This window comes from Crocuta crocuta, unplaced genomic scaffold (assembly GCF_008692635.1).
Source record: "Crocuta crocuta isolate KB4526 unplaced genomic scaffold, BGI_CrCroc_1.0 scaffold120, whole genome shotgun sequence".
NCBI classification, from domain to species: Eukaryota; Metazoa; Chordata; class Mammalia; order Carnivora; family Hyaenidae; genus Crocuta; species Crocuta crocuta.
In genome coordinates, this window is record NW_027527375.1 from 957,578 (window position 1) to 974,098 (window position 16,521).

Sequence of the window (16,521 nt, forward strand, 5' to 3'; positions counted from 1 at the left end):
TTGTCCTTGATTCATAATTTTTGTAAAATTTTGGCCAGTTTTTTAAAATGTGAATTGTTCATACATTTGGCTAAAAGCTTGTTTATTTCTCCTTGTTCCTCCTTAGTGACTATTTACTTCCATGTTGCTTGCTCTGAGTAAGACCCCAGAGAGAAATAACTGTGGTTCTTCCTGCAAGGTCTTAAAGTTGAATAACCACAATAGTTCCCCAGGGAAATTAAGTCCCCAGGAGGCAAAGGAAGGGCCTATCACTGGCAATTCTGTGATATGTGATGGGAAATGTGGCACCAGGGACTCATGTTCATGTTTTTACCCAGATCACTTAGAAAACAGATTTTACCTTTGAAACATTAGCCATCTGCAGTAAACTTTGCAATTAACTTCAAGGTTGAACTCTTCAATATGGTTTCCCTTTAATGCTCAGAACTGCATTAGATGATGTGTTCTAGTCTGGGGTAGAACAGAAGAGCTTTGATTGCCCGATCATTGAAAAAGAGGGTAAGAGCAAATCTGTCATCTACTTGACTTCAGCTATTCTGTATGCTGCCGGGTTTGAGGTCTCTGCAGTCCAGCTCTTCCTGAGTGCTAATGGACTGCTTCCTGGGCATTTCCTCTTGGATGCATGCAGGCACTTGAGATTTTGGAACACATCCTTTTCCCTATCCTACCGTAGAGAATGTCGTCTGAGCCTGAGACCTGGGAGTCCTTTGTGAGTCCTTCCGTCAACTCCCACAGCCAAATGGTGATCCGCGTCACCAGACACAGCCACAGCAGTTATTTTTCACTTACCTCAATCCCACCATCACCTGCCATATAATTCAAATCTCATCATTTCTTGCCTGGATTCTTGCAGCGGCCTCTTACCTGGTTTCCTTGACTCAAGTCTTGCTGAAATTAATCCCTCCCCCGAATTACTACAGCCTTGACAATGTCATTTACACAGTGATAACATGCAATAAAAACTGATTCTGTCTACATAGCCTTCAGGGAACCCTTCAGACTTCTGCAGGTAATTACAAAGTGTTTATCAAATGGCAGGCACTGGTCTGTATCTTAGGACTCTTAACTTCGCTTCCAACATGTGAGGGAGGCACTATTATCTAACTGGCAGATGAGGAAACTAAGGCACAAAGTCATTTGTTCAAGGTCAGTTGGTGGTAGAGCTGGGAGTTAGTCCCAGCCAGAATGCAACGCAACTCCTTGGGCTCTTCTGCCTCTCAGCATATAAAAATAGTTCACATCAAGCAGTTCGTGTGTTCTTGAGTACACTGAGGATTATATACGTGAACTTTGGTTCAATGAGTTTCTATAATGTAAAACAACAGTCTTGGCTTAAAACATTATGCTCATGTACTGGTTGAATGCCTGCACATAATCTAATGGAGAATGAGTAACAGTGGGCTTGTGGTCAATCAGTCCCTGAATGGAATGGAATTGGTTTAATACACATTTATGTAACACACACAAACATATTTACAGATAAAACCTATGCATATAGGATCAAAGAAAATAACATTGCTATCAGAAACTTAATTCGATGTCCTAACACACCTTGGAAACTTAAAGAGAATTCTTTAAAATTACATAGTTTCTTGATGATGAATCTGGAATTAAGACTAATGTCTTAAGACTTCAAACTGATGCTATGCAAAATCTTCCATTGGTATAAGGTCCTTCTCAGTCTTTTGGCTAAGATCAAGTGCAGAAATGAATAAATCTAGCAATGCCAAATTAAACAGCAAAGATAAAAGAAAAAAAAATGTGTCATTCCTAATAGATCACTAGTGTATCCTGATACTCTCATTCCTCCTTGGCTTATATATGGCTGTTTGAAATAGTGCATTTATAATTATGGGTTAATTATGGCTTGCTGATGGCTCTAATTTCAGGATTATTACCAGTGTGATACAATTTCTTTATGAAGCAAATTTTTTCTCTGGTGTTTCCCTCCCCCATGTAGCAGCCTCAAAGGGTGCTTTCCTTCTTTTCTCGCTAATTATGGCTCTGCTCCAACTTTACTGTTTGAATTGTTTGAACTTCTCTTTTTCATATTAAATCCCTGTGATCATATCTTTGCTTCAACTAGTCCCAAGTACTTACTCAAAGTGAGTAAATACCTTTCAGACATCATGCTTTAAAATACCATGCTTGGGGCACCTGGGTGGCTTAGTTGGTTAAGCGGCCGAATCTTGATTTCAGCTTAGGTCATGATCTCACAGTCTGTGAGCTCATCTGGGCTCTGCACTGACTGCTTGAGTGAGAGTCTCTCTCTCTCTCTCTCTCTCTCCCTCCCTGTCTCTTCCCCCCCAACACTATCTCAAAATAAATGATCTTAAAATTCCATGCTCTTGTTTTGACACAGGAAATCATGTAATTAATATTGTATCAGCCACGTTACAATTGCTAAACACAATTTAACTTGTGTTATAAGTCATATTTATATGTGTTATAAGTCATATTTATGACTTTTTTTGGTAGATACTTGGTAGACAGGACACTTTTTTGGGTTACCACTCATTAAAGAAATCTGGAAAACAGTCAAAAGAGATTGTCAAATTACGTGCATTACACAGAGAACTTCTTAGGGAAAGCACCTTCATATCTAGTGGGATTTGGTCATTTTTTCAAAACTTGAAACTGGCTAAAAAGTACAGTAACTTCAGGGGAAAATATATAGATATCTAAGCAAGGGAAGTAAGAATAATTAGTGGGCTACCTCTTTTGAAGGTTTTCACTTTTCTTAAATGGATAATAACCATCTCACCAAAAAAGTATATCTACCAAAAAAACATGAATATGTTAAACCGTTTAGCGATTGTTAAGTGGTTGATGGCATGTTGTATGATTTTCGGTGTCAAAACAAGCATGATATTTTAAAACATGGTTTTTGAAAGGCATTTACTCACTCTGAATACTTAGGACTAGTTGAGGCAAGTTGCTTATCTTTTGTAACTTTTTAACTTTGACTTTTATGAAAGGGAGTAATACCTAACTAGCAAGTCTGCTGAATTATATAAGGTAATAAAAGCAAAATGCCAGCACAATGTCTGATATAGTATAGGTGCTCAATAAATAGACACTATTCAGACAGATGAGCATGATTATTGTAGATCCAGGGAGAGAGTCCACAATGTATTCTTTTGGTTACTTGCAGAAACATAACTTTTCTCATTCTCTTTTATCCCCCTATCATTTATATGAAAGGAGATACCAGTATCACATTTTTAATCTTTACAAATCCAAGTGCTAACAGGCTTTCTATACATCATATTTTGCTCTGATTTGTTATATTCTTTGAAAACAGTATGAAAATCTTGAATGAAAAATTCCATGATGCTGTATTAAAGGCTTCAAAGGTTTTAAATAAACATTTAAAAAATCATGATTACTAGGCAGCTACACGGATTTACTAAAAAGGAATCCATTGGAATACATTTTCTTCTTGGACAGGATTACTAGATGAGGTCTGGGAAGTAGGACAGTTGTAGCATAAACTTTCTCTGGACAGAAGGCTGGGTATTTCTTGATTTTGTGATGGTGAAGCAGCAGCAAAGGGCCAGAATAAAAATGGGCTGAATAACCAGGCCCCAGGGATCCTGATTAATTATCCACTGTGGGAGCTGGTAGCTGGTGTGTTCTAAGAGACCAACCGCACTCACATCTGTCTAGTTCTCATTTCTTTTCATGATTTTCATGAAAATATGGGTGGTATGTTTACAAAACCTATAGATGGCATCACGGTAAAGAAAAAGTGTCAAGGGTACAAGAAACATAGCACCAAAAATAAAGCAGACACGGTCCCTATGCTTGTAAGTAACAAACTGGATGACAGAATTGGACGTAAAATGACCTCAGTACACTGTCAATGACATAATAAGATTTAAGAGGGATGAATAACCAACCAGTCTGGCTTATGGGGCAAAGATCTGGCTTCGCAAGAAAACCTTTGGAAAAGACTTGAAGGTTTTAGTCAACAATACGCTCAATATCTCCAACACTGAAATTCAAATTCCAAAAAAGCTAACATGATTTTAAGTGGCATTAATGGAAGTACACATTCTAGAATAATTTTTTCCCTCATTCTAAATACTAATGAGAAGTTATATGTACATATCCAAGAATCACTAACTATAATAACTCAAAGCATGTTTCCATAAGAAACTATTTTTGGTGTTGGGAAAAAGGGAAGGGCATGTGGTTTGGATCACATCCGTCCCCTGGAGGTTCTAATACATAGTCTTCCCCACACTTCGGCAGGTATCACTTACCCTCTCCCTACCTCTCTCAGTCATGATCCAGAAGAAAGGAATTGTTATTTTATGCCTTGCATATAATTTTTGGTTCTGGGCATAAGACTGATACATCCCAAGCATGCCTGGTGTAAAGTAGGTGCTCAATAAATACTGAATGAAAATGAAGAAGTATATATGAAAATCAGAGCACTTTCAGAGACAAGTGGGGGGCTGGCAACAGGACTCAAAACCAGGTCCTTTGAGGAAATGGAGAGGTTTACTTATGCGCAGGCAGAACATGAATATTCTTTTCAAAAGGCTAGGCCTGCCACTTGTAAGATGACTTACTCTGTTGCACAAGGTAGAACTAAGGCAGGAAGACACATTTCAGTTCGATGTAAGGAAGAACCTTCTAATGGCCAACCTGTTGGAAAGTAGACAGGGCCATCTCAAGAGACTACCCCCACCCCCTCCAGTCCCAGTGCATTTAGACAGTGGTGGAGGGTAACAGCAGTAATTTGTTCTCTAAAAATAAAGTAGTGAACTTTAAGAATGTATATTTAGAAAGAAAGAAACTAGAGAAGATTCAAGGTTAGCTCCATAATGTTATGCTCACATGCTGACATTCCAATATACTTGAGTGGAAGAAACGAGAGTGTTTAGAGCTGGTGCACGGGAGTGTCTACGGGAACGCGGGGCACATGTGCATGTTTTGTGGTGAACCCTCGGGCTACAAAACCACTTACTTCGTATATAGAGTGTTGTCTTGGTAGCTGGGTGCGTGCCAGTGTTGTAAAACAAAATACTTTAAGAGATGCTTTCCTATCCTATGACTTTTGTTATTTAAGTATATACATATCTGTTTAGTTTCTATGTAATTTAAGTATATACATATCTGTTTAGTTTCTATGTAAATAATAAGAATGTTAACACTGACCCAAAGGCACATATTTGTACAAGTTTTAAGGGCTGGTGAGGGACAGATTTCATACATCGCAGTGGGGTACTGCAGTGTCTGTCCCCTCGCCGTGCATGTATCTATATGCATATATGCATTTTTAAGTAAACTAAAAAAACAATCACTATTTTTGATTAAAATGTTTATAAAAAAGTTCATTACAGATTTGCTATTTTGGAAAAACTAGTGAAATACATTATGGTTAAAGAACAGAATTTATACTAAAATGTTTAAAAGTATTTTTTCATTCTTCCTTGATTTGTCTGAGAGTTGGCTTGGCAGACTGTGCAGCTATGAAATATTCATATTTGCTGAATAAACGAATGGCTGAATTGTTGCTAATGTTCTCCCATATTTGGGGTGGTTACAGTGCTCACACCAGAGGAGAAATCAGAAGATTGCTGGCTGCCCCAATTTGCATATTTGTATACAGAAGGAAGAAGAGGTAATCATATCTCTTTTCTTCCTCAGGGAGACACAAATAAAGAAATATGAATAAATAAAATGAACTAGCTGTGTTGTCCTTAATTTCAGATTTACATCATTTCTTTTCACTCTTTCCTATTCATTTCCCCTGTCTCCTAAAATACAGTTCACAGAAAAATGATACTGTCTCTGTAAATGAAGGAAGGACTGACCAATATGAGAACTGTCAAAAATTCCACTACTTTTTTTCATTGAAATCATTAGCTTGACAAACTTCTCTGAAAGGAAAATAACCATGCATGTTCAGTTCTGTTGGTCAACATAGCTTAAGTCTGTTCAAATTTAGCAGAGGTAAGAAAGGCCTACTGTCTGCTTATTAGTAGCCTATCCTTTACTTGGAGAGTATCTAAGAATTCAAGCAGATCAAACTGGAGACAGGGTTATCAGTATTGAAAGGTAAAGAATGGGTGCCTATGGCCAAAGTTTGGAGAAAGTGGCTAACACTGAAAGATTTACCTTGAAGAAATGAGTCTGGGAAGTTCGATTTTCTTCTTGAGAAAGGAGGATAATCATATTCCATTTATCTATAATGTTCATTTCTGAAGTGCTTCTTCCTACAGTCTCATCTTTTTTGTATAATTCTAACATCTCTAATTAAAAGTTTCTAAAAATTTTATATTCTATAAACATGAATATGACCATAACTTACTACACGGAAATGAGTCTGTGAGTGACATGGGAAGGAATTCACATTAGAGAATCAAATGAAAAATTCTTAGGAAATGAAAGTAAGCTAAGTGCCCTAAATTATCATTTAACTATCATATTTGTATTACTTCATCTTGTCGCTGAATTTGACACTAGCACCCATTTGTCCCCTCCTTTAGTCTTGCCCTTCTTTAGTTTTCTGGAGAGAATCATACTGGCTTCTCCTGGTTACAGCCCTCTCATTCAGTCTCTTTCAACGACTCCTCTCCCTGAGCTCATTCAACAAATGAAGACCTCTTTTAAGGCGCTATCCTTAAAAATTCTTCTTCAGATTTTGAACAGTTGCTGCATACCCTCCGTGTGCCAGAATCTATGCTGAGTACTAAGACTACAATGAAGGGGCGCAGACATGAATCCTGCTCTCCAGGAGTTTGCAGACTGTTGGAGAGGCCATTGAAGAACAAATTTCAAAAAGTTAATTACAAATTTTTCCAAGTGCTATGAATAAAAAATACAACACACTATTACGAGAAGTGTTACAAGGGGACCTAATCTAGTCTGGAGGCTGGAAGGCTCTCTGAGGCAGGCATATTTGAGTAGTGATCTGAAGAATGTGCAGATGGCAAAGTATACACGGAGGTCCTGTGGGGGTTCTGAACTGATAGAAGTAAAAGGCGGCCACCATCAGAGCTAGAGCGCAAGAAATGGAGGTTAAGAGGCAGTCAGCCACACCACATAAAGCTCCAAGGCAAGCTCCTATTCTCCATGGCTTCAATTCTCAGCCCCATGCCAAAGACACCTTTTCTATCTGTTTGTTAGTGCCAGTCCTAAGCTTCCGACTGCATCATATTTACACATGGATGTTTTCATGTCACTTCAAAATCAATTTATTATCTTTTATCTAGACTACTGTAGCAGTTTCCTAACTTGTTAACCAGATGCAAACTCGTGCTGTAATCACCAGAAAGCAGGGTGTACCAAGTTCAAAGTGGGAGCAGAGAATTGCTAATAACTACATGGATCTATTGAAAGCATCTAGACTGCAACAGTTCAATGCCCATGCGTTCTCAGAACTTAGGGTCAGTACTGCTTTGAGTAATAGCAAAACAAAAACAAAACCTCCCAAATGCTTAAATATCAATATTTGATAAAAACTGGAAATTGTGTAAATTAAAAATGAATCACTACAATTATACATTAAAATACATGACAGCATCATTTTAGAAAGTACATAATTTATTACATTCATGAGTTTATAATAAAATGGATATTTGGGAACTTAAAAAGTAACAATTAGATGTAAAATTCTCCAATCATGGAACCTGAAATATTAAAATTCTAGCATTGTCTTTCTCATGATTAGTTTAGTTTAAAAATTATGTTCTTCCAAAAGGAAGAAAGGGGGAATTAAAAGACACATTGATGAAGGCAATGAGTTCTTCTCAGCTGGCTTTATTCTCCACTGAAGCTCAATACAGGGTTATATTTTGTTTACTTACAGGAAGCTGCCACTGTTCTCTTTTCCATAACCCCCAAAACAGAATGGAAAATGCTTATGCAAAACAACACAAGCCTTAACCATTCTCTGCAGGTTTTTACCATTTCAATACACTTCTAGTCCAACAGCTTTACCAATTCTAAAGTTCTGTGAGTGAACTATGAATATTTTAAATATTTTCCAGATTCATCATGGAGGCTGCTTTTCTTCTCTGCACTGTAATCACACTGAGCTGCAATTAAAATAGACAATCAGTAAGTAGTTACTTTTTCTATGGAAAATCTTACACTAATACAAAGTATAATGCATCACAACTTAGAATTATTGCAAATAATCTGACTGGAAGGGGTCCTGGAAGAGGTCATTTTTTGTGTTCCTTTCTATTTTACTCTTGAGTCTTTAAAATACCTGTATTACACTAGAGATATGCATGTCAAATACACCATTCCATAGCTCAGAGTGATATACAGTACTTAGAATTCCAAAATATATTTCACAGATGGGCAAAAAATATCTAGATAAAAGTTAATTAGAAAAGTAGGTAAAATATAAACTAAGTGTGAGCCAGCACAACCCAAGGTTGGTAATAAGAGGATGATACATCATAGTGAGAAAGGTCTCATAGGAAAATAGTCTTTACATATCAATTGGAGTTGACATTATATACACACACAGTAAGACATAACTAACAGTACAAAAGAGTATATATATCATAAAAGTCTTCTCACTGCTGTCCTTCATTCTATAGCCCTCTCACCAGATACAACCACTACTTCCATTTTCTACTTCTAGAAACATTCTAAATGAGAATAGATGGATGTATTTTCTCACGCCTTCTTATTTAAAACATGATAAAGGATTATACACATTTTTCATCTTGTTTTTTTCCTTCTGAACGACCTAGCTTACAAGTAGCTCCATGTGAGATCTACTTTATTCTTCTTAACAGCGGCAAACATCCCCCTGTAAGGATACTCCATAATTTAACTGGTTCTCTTCTGATGGGCATTTAGATGGCTTTGAATCTTTTAAAATTACAGGCAATGTTGCAATTACTATTTTTGCATGTTTCCTTGAAGACTTACCCAGGTTCAAGTACACACTACCGGCAGAATAAACTCGTAGAACAACTGGGTTAAAGGTTATGTACAATTTTTGAGAGATACTGCCAAATTGGGCTCCAAAGAGGCTGCACTAGTACACATTTACATCTGTGATGTATGGAAGTGCCAGCTTAATGTATTATCAAACTTCATGATCTGACATGATCATGAAATGGTGAAAAATGGTATGCGATTATGGTTTAATCTTGTATTTGTCTTATGAGTGAGGATGAGTATCTTCTTAGATGTTAAAAGCCACCTGTCCTCCCTTTTCTGCAAGTATCTTTTTGTCTATTCTGTTGTACATTTTTGTTGACTTGGCCACTCTTTATATATATTAAAGATAGTCCTTTTGTCACATGTATTGCAGATACTTTTCTCAGTTTTTCATTCATACACTTAGAACATATAACCATACTCCAAAGATGGATGAAGAATGTACAAGAAGGTTTGTCAGAATAGCACATTTAGAACATGGAGGGCTCAGTACAATGCAGTGTTTGTGCGTGATGCTGGGCTACACTGGTAAGTATGCTGTACGTAGTAGAGGAAACAATAATTCTTTAACTCCTTTCTTTCATTAAGTATCAGGCCCTTAGCAGAATAGTCTTTCTAACAGCAGTTTTCAGTTTTTAGGAGAAAATGGGAAAATTAGAAAGAATTCAGAGAAAGCAAAGATAAAGATTTTAAAAAGCTAATATATGTCTAAATAAAGGAAGTTGATAACTTGGACTCATTTAAAATAGAAAAATTAATTCCAGGGTATAAATTCCTATCTGTGAATAGGAAAATGCTCAATGATTACTTTTCATCTTCAAATAAAAATGGGAGGGAAGGAGAAAGCTTAAGGAAAAACTGTAAAGTGGTTACTGACATAATATTAAAAAAATCTCACAAAGAGGATGGCAAAATGTTTGTCATTAGTTTAAAACACAGAAGAAAAATCAATGTTGTACTGTCTGGGTTTCATTCTGTCAGGAGGGAGGCTAAACTAGCTGCCAACTGGATTATCCAATTAAAGTTCTGTACTCTGTGTAGAGGACAACTACGGAACTTAAGGCAGTTGATTTTAAGTAGGCATTTTCTTTACCATATTCTTTAAAAAACGTAAACTTGAAGATTTAAGGATTGTGATAGAAATTTAATTTCTTATATAACTACTTACTAACCACTTTATGATTATACTAAGTGCTTATATGTGTTAATCCTTTTGATTTTTCAATAACTCTGTAAGGGAGGGGTTATTATGCTACACCAAACATGAAGAAACAGAGGCTTAGAAGGGCTGAAACTGCCCCAAATCACATGGCTACTTAATGGCACCAGGCTATTTGCCAAAGCATTTGTTCTTAAATTACTGTCCAGGACACCCAAAGCAATGGTTTCTTGAATGATTATTTACTTACTCCATTAATTCATAAGTTCATAAGAGTTTACTTGGTAAAGCTCTGATTACTTTCAAGAGGAAGAACAGAAGGGCAAATTAATGCATTTTCCTTAAGTGCCATGCCATGTTCAAATCAGAAGCAGATTAAAAAAATCTACAAATATACATAAACTGAACTTAATGAGTATTTAGAGCTGCTTTACTATGTATGAAATGCTATAATATCTGTACACATTAATTTTGATTATAAAAACTGTTTCAAATATAATTAATAAGTAGTAACTTGGTTTCTCTGCCTACCTATATCTATCCATATATCTGTCTAAACTGTTTCCAGCCTGTCTTTACAACCACTAAATGATCTCACTTTTTTCCTAACAGGAGGGACTGTTGCTCCTACTTTAGAACAAATGGTGCATTTCCTTTTATAATGTGCATATATTATGACTAATTACCCCTTAGTATTTTATGGATATTCTGCATTTTCTACTCTACTTCCTAATGGACAACTTTTATATAGTATTTTAAATTTATATGATTATATACAAATGTGCATTAAATGAAGGTAACCTATAGGCCAAGTAAAATTTTCCATTTAAAATCTACAATAAAAACAAAGTGCAATTTGAAGTATTACATTCAAAGCAATGTTTTCTACTTCCAAATCTTTCAGTGATACATGCCTAGACAGAAAATTCTAGAGCAGTGCTGTCCAAGATAACTTTTTGTGATCATAGAGTTCTGTGTATGCTGTCCGATATGAGACCCATAGTTACACAGGAGACATCCAGCCAGCGTTAATGAGATTTTCAAATTGTTAATTTACTTAATTTTAATAATTAACTAAAATTGAAACAGCTGCTTATGCCTAGTGGCTACCATATCAGCCAGCAGAGGTCTAGATTTGGGTGTCAATTTAGGAGACCATGTTTATTTCTGCTTTTAAAGTTTACTATTTCAATCTCAAACATTAAAAAAACGAATTTTAAACAGTTTAATCAAGCAAAAATAAAACTACTAGCTCTCTGGGAGCTTTTGAGGAACTTTTCTTATCTTTGATCTACTCAGACTATTTACTATCCAGGGATAATGAGGAAGCTCCCTACCTGCTGGGAAGCTGAAGCCGCCCTCTGTTCTGCCTGACTTAGACGCCTTTGAAGTCTGTTGGCTTTTTCTTGATGCTCTAGAATTAGTTTTTCATTCTGTTAAGGGGAAATATAAACAAGTTAGAAATCTATATGTGACAAGGAAAGGCTTTGTGGAATAATCAATAAAAAATCTGAGTATCATTTTACCCCTTATAAAATGCAAAGATGGATCTCCACATTAATTTTCAAATTGTATTTTGACTAAATTGTTCTTTTTCCCCTCTCCATGCTACCAAAGAAAGTGAATCAGAGGTTAAGAACAGACTTTCAATATTTGATATTAACCTTGAGATGCTAGATCATTGCTTCAGGATCACCAGGAATTTGAAAACACAGGCTGCTGGGCCTCCCAACTAGAACTTCAGTAGGATGGGATGGGTTGTGAGAATCTGCATCCCTCCCAAGTTCTTAGTTGGTGCTGATGCTGTGTGCTGGTGCATTTAGAACTACTATGCTATAGGGGCACCTGGGTGGCTCAGTCGATTAAGCATCTGACTCTTGGTTTGGGATCAGGTCATGATCTCATGGTTTCGTGGGTTCAAGCCCTTGATGGGCTCTGTGCTGACAGTGCAGAGCCTGCTTGGGATTCTCTCCCCATCTCTCTGCCCTTTCTCCATTCATACTGTCTCTCTCAAAATAAACAAAACTAAAAAAAGTAACTACTATGCTATAGCAAGCTTCTAGAGAAATTAGGACATTGCCATTTTTTTACTTAACATTTTAAAAAATGTTTACTTACTTTTGAGAGAGAGAGAGAGAGAGTTCAAGCAGGGGAGGGGCAGAGAGAGAGGGAGACACAGAATCCAAAGCAGGCTCCAGACTCTAAGCTGTCAGCACAGAGCCTGACGTGGGGCTCAAATTCATGATCATGACCTGAGCTGAAATCCAGCGTTTAACTGACTGAGCCACCAGGTGTCCCGTGACATTGCTATTTTTAAAGTTCACTTAAAATTCAAGGAGTGGGTAGCTCCGTTGGTTAAGTGCCTAACTCTTAATTATGGCTCAGGTCATGATCTCACAATTTTGAGATTGAGTCCCATGCGAAGCTCCACACTGAGCATGGAGCTTGCTTGGGGATCTCTCTCTGTCCCTCTCCCTCACCCTCTCCCTCTCTGCCCCTTCCCTGCTCATGTGCATGCTCTCTCTCAAAATAAATTAAAAAAAAAAAAAAAGAAATAGGGCCTTTGCTGATGATTAAGGTGAGATTTTTATGGTGGATCCTAATACAGTATGCCTACTATCTTCATAAAAAGGGGAAATTTGTACATAGACACTGACATGTACAAAGGAAGACACGGAGAATACCATCTACAAGCCAAGCAATGCCAGAAGCCACTAGAAGGTAGGCGAGAAGCAAGGAAAAGATTCTCCCTCAGAGCCCTTAGAGGGACTGATTTCTTGATTTTGGACTTCCAGCCTTCAGAATTGTGAGACAATAAATTTCTGTTGTTTAAACCATCAAGTTTGTAATATTTGTTAGAACTGCCTCAGGAAACTATATGGACATCATGAATATAAATCTGTCATAATATGCTGTCAGGCAGACAAGTTCAAAGAAACTATCAATTAAAAAAATGCACTAGAGCTCTCCATACATACTAGCCTGAAAAGAAAGTTTTGTACAACTAGAATTGATATGTAGTTTTCTGGCACCTGTCTGAATTGAGAGAATAATACCAGTCTAATTAGAAATAGTAAGAAAAACACGTTTTCTATGAAGAACTACATGGTTCCCAGGTCCTAACATATAAGTGATAACAGTGTCATGCCTAGTAATAAAAAATACTGAAATAACAATATACTGCTAAAATGAGATTGTTTTATTGTGCCCAAAAGCAAAATTAAATTTTATGAAGACAACCATATTGGCCATTTCAATTTACCAAGATATTTAAATATATAGTCTTAAATTTAAAAGGCACATCATTAACACTAGAGAAAACTTGGGGGAAAAAAAAATCCCATCATCTATAATAATCATTTTCATAGGTATCATCAGACTACATATACTATCCCTTTTCCCATGGTTAAGGCACAGTCCAGATTAGGTAAATCATAATATATACAACTGTTCTTTTTCAACTGATCATTTTGGTTGCTTTTGATGTTCTAATATTATTAATATTACTGTGTTGACTATCTGCATTTAATTTGTTTTCATATTTTAAGTAATTTCCTTAAGTACAGATTCCTGGAAGTAAAAACTACAATAAGTATTTTGATGCTTATTGTTTGTTTTCTAAATGGCTCATATCAATTTATAATGCTTTAAAACCTGAGAGTAAGTATCTCACTGGGGCTTTTATAGATGGTCACAAAAATATAGTGGACCATAATAGCCTATTAATGAAAGTTCAACAAATACAATAGACATTAGAACATCAAAAGAAGAACTAGAGTTCTAGAAAGTTCTAATCATAATCTAGAATTGTTAGCTTTTTAAAAAAGATTCAAAGAGAAAAATGATGAGTTTTTGCTGCATTTAGTTCCAAAGCGTTAATCTCGGGGTGCTTGGGTGGTTCAGTTGGTTAAGTGACTTTGGCTCAGGTCATGATCTCATGGTTTGTGAGTATGAGCCATGAGCTGGGCTCTGTGCTGACAGCTCAGAGCCTGGAGCCTGCTTTGGATTCTGTCTCTCTCTGCCCCTCACCTGTTCGTGCTCTGTCTCTTTCTTTGAAAAATAAACATTAAAAACTAAATAAATAAAGCATTAATATAACAGAGTATTTTAATGTATTCCAGTAGGGCAAAGAAATTTCTACATATCTTTTGTGTTGAATTAAAACCAAAAAGAGGAAGGGGCATCTGGGTGGCTCAGTCAGTTGAGCATCTGGCTTCGGCTCAGGTCATGATCTCATGGTTCATGGGTTCAAGCCCTGCATCGGGCTCTGTGCTGACAGCTCAGAGCCTGGGCCTGCTTTGGATTCTGTATCTCCCTCTCTCTCTGACCCTTCCCTGCTCACGCTGTCTCTCTCAAAAATAAATAAAACATTAAAAAGTAATGTTTTAAAAAAAAAACAAACTAAGAGGAATGGGCTAAAAAGTATAATCTCAGACATGTTTAGAAATGAAGGGGATCTTAACACATTTTCTGCAACACTGCACAAGTTATATTGGTGAAACTGAAATAAGAGCTCTACCTTTTGTCATTTACATATGATGAATCACTGACTTTCAATGCTTTTATTCACATTATAAAATGTGGACTTTTAGGATTCTGGATGATTTCTCTACAAGGAATACTCACATCCGTATGGTCATTTCTAAGTAGAGAATTAATTTGGAGTTGGCTCAGGTAAAATTCTGTAATTTGTGTATCAAGCTGCAGCAGAAAGTACTTCCCTGGAGAGTCATTATCTTACCTCAGCTACCTTTTCATTTGCCATTTCCAGCTGAGAAAGCAGCTCTTGGGTATGAAGTTTCTGTCGACTCAGCTCACTCCTATTAATCAAGAGACATTCCCCCAACCAAAACCATTAATATAATTGTCCAAAAATCTAACAAAACAGAATTTTTAGTGAGATATATATATTCATGTTTTGAACAAAAATATCTTATGTGCAAAGTAAAGTCTCTTATTAAAAGACTATACTTTACAGGACTCATTACTTTATAAACTGCACATGTATTTGGGAGACTGGCTGTACAACAATGTGAATACACTGGACACTATTGAACTTTACACCTAAAAATGACCAAGATGGTAAATTTTATGTTATGTGTATTTTAAGTAAAAAGATGTTAAAATATTAGGATTTATGTCTATTTTACCACAAAAAGCTGAAAAAAAAAACCCCATACACATATACTCAAAAAGCACTCAAGTGTCAGTATTTTTAGGTATTATTTGAGGTTCTATTTGGCATTAAAATGAACATATATTCACATTAAACAGATATAGCATTTGTTATTATAAAATCTCATATTAAACAGATATAGTGTTTGTCACTGTAAAATCTCAAACAGATACAGCATTTGTCATTGTAAAATCTCATAAGCTACAGTGATTCTTAGATAATCACTTCAACATTTCAGTGTAATACATTCAGGATTGGTATTTATGTTTTGGTTGTATATGTGTATATGGTTGTATATAGCTATATTTTATACATTCGTATCCTTTATGCTTTAATAGTTGGATTTATCCTATGCATAGTGCTGGCTTTTTTCTTTTTCTTTTTTTAATCCAACATATAAGCATTATTTTGCTTTTGGCCAAAAGTATTTTCAAGAGTCTCAGTTCAGAAGCAGGTACAATGCGGGTACCTGGGTGCCTCAGTCGGTTCAGTGTCTAACTCTTGATTTCAGCTCAGGTCATGATCTCACAGTTCATGAGTTGAAGCCCTGCACTGGGTTCTGTGCTGACACTGTGGAGCCTGCTTGGGATTCTCTCTCTCTGCCCCCCCCCACTCACGTACTCTCTCGCTCTCTCTCTCAAAATAAATAACTTTTTAAATAGTAGAAAATGTAGCCTTTAAATAATTTTAAAAAAGACCAAATAAATTTCTGAGTATTAAAATACTCTGTTAATTCAGGACTAGTTGTTATCCTTTGATCTTACTTCTGCTTAAATAAATCAACAAATTAACACTTCTAAAATAACTTCAGCTTTAAATTTTTTCCAATGAGCTGCACATTATAAAAACTTGGTAGTTCCCTCAAGTTTCCTACATTTGAATGAATAGTTGTTAAAATCTTGAGCAAGCAATCTGTTATAAATACATAGGAGAGAACAAAAAATAATGTCACCCACAAATCAATTCCACAAATATTTAATGAACACTATGGGCCAAGAGCAAGGTATATGGTAGTAAAAACACAGTTATTGCCATACTAGAACTCAGAGGGAAATGGCTTATTCTAACTCAGTGGCTTCATCCATACACAACACTGACAATGAGGAAGGAGACTGAGTATCTATCATTGATTCTGTGACAGACAAACCCAAATGGTTGATCTTTGCTTTATGTTGGTAATAGTAATGTAGAATAAATTGCTGTGCTTACTTTAAAGTACGTTGTGTAGCTTAAAATTAATGCTGCCCCTCAACATGACATAACA

At 36.2% G+C, this 16,521-nt stretch overlaps 1 protein-coding gene across 1 annotated transcript in view; it reads right to left on the reverse strand.

Annotated features, from left to right (window-relative positions):
• Positions 1-7,760: 7,760 nt before the first annotated feature.
• Positions 7,761-16,521, reverse strand: part of SCLT1 (sodium channel and clathrin linker 1) — a 194,818-nt gene continuing 186,057 nt past the window's right edge. Inside the window, exons 19-21 of the mRNA XM_077767069.1 lie at positions 14,823-14,901; positions 11,419-11,514; positions 7,761-8,054 (exon numbers count right to left, since the gene is read on the reverse strand). Coding sequence (XP_077623195.1) covers positions 7,992-8,054; positions 11,419-11,514; positions 14,823-14,901 — 238 coding nt within the window. The 3' untranslated portion in view covers positions 7,761-7,991. The remainder of the gene's footprint in view (positions 8,055-11,418; positions 11,515-14,822; positions 14,902-16,521) is intronic.